The sequence below is a fragment of the Lithobates pipiens genome, unplaced genomic scaffold, assembly GCF_037356315.1.
Source record: "Lithobates pipiens isolate NorthernLeopardFrog02 unplaced genomic scaffold, aLitPip1_a1.2 Scaffold_8, whole genome shotgun sequence".
Classification (NCBI taxonomy): domain Eukaryota; kingdom Metazoa; phylum Chordata; class Amphibia; order Anura; family Ranidae; genus Lithobates; species Lithobates pipiens.
The window spans coordinates 108,063,191-108,069,417 of NW_027507903.1; the positions used below are offsets into that span (position 1 = coordinate 108,063,191).

Genomic DNA, 6,227 nt, shown 5'->3' on the forward strand with positions numbered 1-6,227 from the left:
GCCGTTTTGATCAGATGCTGCTGGGTTTGTGGGACCCGGGTCCCAGAAGTCAAGTCCTTATGTGACCCTTGTTATGCCATGGCGGCCTGGAAAAAGATGCTGAAAGCTGGCAAATGGTCAAACGAGTGGTGCAATCCCCCAAAGAGTGGGGTACATCTTACACGCAGAGCCAGTCCACCACATTATCTGGCTCCCTGGCTGATGAGGCCCAGGAGGATCCGGGCCCATTCCAGCCTTATAATTCCTCCCCTGATTCCTCGCATAGCAAGATGGAGGCAGATGAGTTTGTTGGAGGCTTCGACTTCATCCTGGTTTCCCCACTAATTAAAGTGGTCAAAGAGGCCCTTAAGTGGCAAGACTCATACTCCCACGTCTAAACAGAAGAAATTCTTTAAGCATCTGGAGAAAGAACATTCCAATTTTCCACTCTGAATGAAAGGAACCTCCAGGTTATACTCAAAGGCAGAGGAAGTGAAATATCTGGAAAACGCTGCCCTCGTAGACGCAGCTCTGATGCGACTAGCTAATTGCATCACTCTTCCTCTGGAAGATGTGGTATCCTTCAAAGATGGGCTTGAGAGAAGAATATATCAAGATCTTAAAAGGATTTAGGGGTCAGCCGGGATGGCTTGCAAACCCGCCTTGCCCCTTGCGGCCATGTCCAAGGCCATGGAGGTCTAGATGGAGAATGTAGACTCCATGATCAGGAGTCTCAGAAGAACTGGCCAGGGGCTCGGTAATCCAGGAGCTGAAGCTGGTGGCGGCCTTCTTAGGGAAGGCTTCAATCAACTTTATCCGCCTGTCAGCCCTGACTTATACTGTCCTTGGTCACTGCCAAACGGGTCTTTTGGTTGTGCCCCTGGCTCGCTGACCCAGAATCCAAGATCCCCTTAAAGGGTCCTCGCTGTTTGAAAAGCTGGATAGTGCCATAGGTCGGGCTTCCTGCCTCAGGTTAGGCATCTGTTCAATCAGAAAAGGCCTCAGCACAGAAGGCATATTACTGAGTATTCGAGGGAAGCACACTCTTGGACCTGGCTGAAATATCAGAAGGAATTGGAGCAGAAGACAGGCATCCTTCCAGAAACCCGCTAAGAGCCAGGCATCCAGTGGATGAAAGCGGGCTAAGCCATTTTGAGTTTGGGCCTGCCCGGTCGGGTGGGGGCACGTCTGCTTCTCTTCCAGCACATCTGAGAAAAAGCAATCTGGAACCAGTCCAGCGGCTGATATATTGTACTTATTTCCACATGGTAGAAAGTTCCATTTCTCTCCCCATGGAAAAGATTCCAGTCATTCAAGGAAGAATCTCACGAGCTCTGGGCTCTTCACACCTAAAAGCCTTGCAATGCTTAAAGATTATCAGCACAATGGTCAAGTGGTCTCTGGGGAGATTACGCCCTTTTCTGATAGGGTTTCCTAAACAATGGAATTTGGGGGGCGACAATCAGTCCTTTCACATAACTTCAGTGATGAGGAACAGCCTCTTCTGGTTACTCCAGTGCAGAAATCTGCTCAACTGCCACTTCATCGCCCCCGTCTCGTGGATCACGGTCTTGACCGATGCCAGTGGTACAGTTGGGGAGCCCTTTGCGGGTCAGAACTTGCTCAAGGCAAGTGGGATGCCCGTCTTCACAACCCGGGCTCGAATGTCCTGGAGTTATGGGCAGCCTGGTCTGCCCTCCAATCTTTCACTCATCTCCTGAAGGGGGAAGTCTGTTTTACTGAAGATGAACACCACAGCGGTCTCATATGTGAAGAGACAGGGGGCAACTAGGAGCTCTACTCTGTTCCAAGAAGTCAAGCCCATCATGAGTGGTCACTGCATGCGCAGACGTTCAGGTGGATTCTGTCCTTGGGAGTCAATCCCGAAGTAGATTTATTTGCATCCCCCTGCAACTTCAAAATCAAGAAGTTATACACTTGGGTCCGTTGCAGCCAGGCCTTCGGAATGGATGCCCTGACAGATCAGTGGAAGCTCCAACAGGGCGTATGTCTCTTCCCCGTTCCTGATCATCCTCAGATTCTTACGGAGGCTTCAAGCGGAGGTGGTCGAGGTGCTGATGGCACCTTACTAGCCAAACAGGCAATGGTTTCCCCTCCTGACTTGGCTTCTGGGATCTGCTACCTCTTCCTCTCAGGCTGGACCTTCTTTCTCAGAGGGGTAGTCCTGCACCCTTGGTTGGCATCACTGAGACTGATGGTCTGGTTCTTGAGAGGGAAAGGCTGCAGTCTCTCGGGTGTGCTTCAGGAGTAATTTCCACCCTCATGGGCTCAAAGGGCAATTCGTGAATAAAGTATGAGAGAATTTGGGCCAAGTTTGTCAAATTCTCATCCTCTATGGGCAGATCATTCAGGGATCCGGGAATCCCAGGATATTCTCAGCTTTCCTCAATCCGTTTTTAGATCTGTCCATGAGCTCTCTCAGGCTCCAAGTCTCTGCCTTGTCGGCCCTCTCTGGTACATCGTGGGCTGTTCACCCTTTTAACTCTGCAGTTTTTGGGGCAACAGGCTTCAAAGATTCCCCTGGTCCTCAACTCGCTGTCTGGACTAAGCACCACTGGATCTGCCCCGCTTTCTATTAAGGACTTTTTTCTGCAAGGGTCGCCTTTCTGGTAGTCATCACTTTGGCTAAAACGACGGTTTCTGAGATTGGGTCCTTGGGTCATGTAGAACCATCCCTGCCTTTCTTCCCGGACCGGGTGGTCCTCACTCCTATGCTCGGCTCAAATCCGAAGTCTCTTCAGTGTTCCATGAGGACCAAGAAATTGTCCTACCTACATTCAGGACCCCAGGTTCCTCTGAAGTTCATCCTCTGGATGTAGGTGAAATGCTGAAGGAATACCTACACGTTACTTACTCTAGACGCTCCGACGTCCTTTTTGCTCTACACTCTGGCAACAACAAGGGGAAACGTGCTTCGTCCAGAACGATTGTGACCTGGATCCTCCAGTCTAGTTAGCAGGCTTATAGGGCTAAGGGCCTGGCTCCTCCAGAGGTGATGACCGCACACCCTATCAGGTGTATGGTGGCTTCGTGGTCAGCAGCCTGACATGTGGCTCCTGATCTCATCTACTAGGTGGCCTCATGGACCTCCATTAATAGCTTTTTATGTCACATTATTGCAATCTTTGGATCCTTGGTTTAAGAATTCAGTCGGTTGATGGGGAGACTTAAACTTCTTTTTATCAGCATACCCACCCGTGTGGTTTGGCTAGTTATTTCCCACACGTAGTCTGCCATGAAGTCTATCAGGAAAACTGAAAATTTATTATCAAATACTTACCATAATTTTACTTTCCTGATGGGCTCCATGGCAGATGGAGTTCCCACCCTTTGGTCATGAGTTGGCTAATTATGGAACGCAGTCTCTAGTGGTGAGCTCAAATTTATGGGAGTGGGGTCCTATAGCATTGGAGAGGAGGCGGGGTTAACCCACACAGTCTGCCATGGAGTCTGTCAGGAAAATGTTTACTAACAGATGTTTTTTAAAAAAGCAATAAAAAAAAGGGACTTGTATAAGAGAAATTGCTGGAGTGCTGTTTTGCTTGGTTAACGCCTGGTTTAAAAGAAAACTATGGCCCACCTTTTTTGGCCTTATTTCTTTTTTTGTTCACAAGATGACATAGTATGTTCTCATGTGCATGTGATGGGCTATTGCCCGCTATAGCCTGACAGCAGAGAGCCGCGATGCAGCCGGGACAAATCCTGACATTACTGTTGAGATCCACCCTGCCGCCTGAATGACAGCTGGCTCTGCCTCACAGAACCAGCTGTGCCCGCCCCCTCCCCAGATTTCCTCCTCAGTCTGTTCTTCCAGTCAGCGCTAGACTGACCCTGTGGGGGTGGCAAAACTATGCATGTGAAGTAAAACGTGTACAATATCCACCAAATCTGCACAAACCACGAGCAAACGCGCCATTCGTTTGTGCCACGTTTGTTTTTAAAAATTCAGCAATATGGGGTGCAAAGTGGGCGGGGCTTGCATTAAATGTAATGTTTAACCACTTGCTTACTGGGCACTTAAACCCCCCTCAGTCCCAGACCAATTTTCAGCTTTCAGCGCTGATGCACTTTGAGTGACAATTGCGCGGGCATACAACACTGTACCCAAATGAAATTTTTATCATTTTTTTCCCACAAATAGAGCTTTCTTTTGGTGGTATTTAGTTACAGCTCGGAGTTTTATTTTTTGCTAAACAAACAAAAAAAGATGCAAAAAAAAAAAAAAAAAAAAATCATGTTTTAATAGTTTGTTATAAAATTTTGCAAACGGGTCATTTTTCTCCTTCATTGAAGTGCGCTGATTAGGCGGCACTGATAGGCTGCATTGGTGGGCACTGATGGGCTGCATTGGTGGGCACTGATGGGCTGCATTGGTGGGCACTGATGGGCTGCACTGGTGGGCACTGATAGGCATAGTTAAGGCGGCACTAATAGGCACAGATAAGGCGGCACCGATGGGCACAGATAAGGCGGCAAAGATGGGCACAGATAAGATGGCACGGATGGGTGGCACGGATAAGTGGCACGGATGGGTGGCACGGATGGGCACTGATAGGTACCACAGATAGATGGGACTGATGGGCACTGATAGGTGGCTCTGATAGGTGGCACTGCTGGGCACTGATGGGCGGCACTGCTGGGCACTGGGCGGCACTGCTGGGCACTGATGGGCGGCACTGGGGTGCAGCACCTTTGAGGCAGATTGGGTGGCACTGTGGGTGGCACTGTGGGTGGCACTGTGGGCACTATGGGCACTGACAGGGGGCACTGACGGGGGGCACTTTTTCTTTTATTTTACTTCAGGATGGCACTGCGGGAGGCAGGTGGGCACAGGCAGGTGGGCACATGTATTGATGGCAGTGATCGGGACTGATGTCCCGATCACGGCCGCCGGTGATCGGCTTTTTTTTTCTCTCCTCGCGCTGTCAGCGCGAGGAGGAATAATAGCCGATTACCGGCTCCGTTCTATCACATGATCAGCTGTCATTGGCTGACAGCTGATCACGTGATAAGGGGTCGGGATCGACCCCTTACACGGATCGGTGATCAGGCGAGTCTCACGGACTCGCCGATCACAGAGCGCGCCGCGCGCGCCCCTCAGGGGGCGCGCAGGCCGCTCGTAACCAGGACGACGTCAATAGACGTAGTCCTGAAAATGTAGGTCCGCGCTAATGCCGTCATTTGGCAATAGCGCGGATCTGAAGTGGTTAATATCTCAGAAACCGAACCGGCACAAATGCTAACTTTTGCGGCACAAACACAGCAAATGAATGGCATATTTTTATTCAGGTTTTACAAATGTGGGGTGCCAACTTCACACAGCTGTCATAACTGTGTGGGGAAATTTAATTTGTTAGCCTGTCAACTTCAGCTAATCGCTTCTAAGCCACCATAACCATATTAAACACTGGGATTAACAGTACATTTTCTCTGCTCTTTAGACCCATAGCAACCTGGAACACTTGGTGATGATGGAAAGAATTCTTGGACCATTACCTCGACGTATGGTGTACAAAACCAAGTAAGAAATGCTCATCTGCTACTTAACATTTTATAAAGACTTGACTGTGATTATGAAGCAACAGATTTGGTATTCATTAAGAAACTGATCTTTGGACACATGGCTGAAACTGGAAATTGTATCCTGTTTACTCTGGTGGCCCTAAAATAGCATTTTCATCTAAGTTTTGTACTGGCAGTAAGACTAGTTACATGTATCTTTTAGACACATGCCTGAATTTGGCCACGTGTCTGAAACTTTTAAGAGCCGTCTCGAGATATGGAGTTCTAATATACCCTGAATGTCTCAGTAAAGAGGACCTGTCGCTGCCACTTGCTGTCACAAGGGATGTGACATTGTGTAAATCTAGTGGCAACTTGTAAATGCTTTTAAAGCATAGCCTATGGATAATATGTGTAGGTTGTCACTGTTCCACGGGCATGCACAATTTTAAGTGACGTGTTTGGCATCTATTTGCCGTAACATCATCATTTATATTATATTGTGTTTTTGTGCATTAAAATGCAGTAAAGGGCGTTTTTTTTTTTTCCCCCAGAAAAATTGCATTTGAAAATCCACTGCACATATACTGTGTGACATAAAAATTGCAACACCCACCATTTTTATTCTGTCAGGACTCTGCTTAAAAAAAAAAAAAAAAAAAAAACTTTCTAGCATAAAATACAGATTTTTAGGTGTATGAGAGAAATGTCAGAATAAGCCTGGT

General features: G+C 48.1%; 1 protein-coding gene across 1 annotated transcript in view; it reads left to right on the top strand.

Moving 5' to 3' along the window:
* CLK3 (CDC like kinase 3) overlaps positions 1-6,227 on the top strand; it is a 55,798-nt gene that overhangs the window by 43,800 nt on the left and 5,771 nt on the right. Inside the window, exon 12 of the mRNA XM_077471047.1 lies at positions 5,442-5,521. Within this exon, the coding sequence (XP_077327173.1) occupies positions 5,442-5,521 (80 nt within the window). The remainder of the gene's footprint in view (positions 1-5,441; positions 5,522-6,227) is intronic.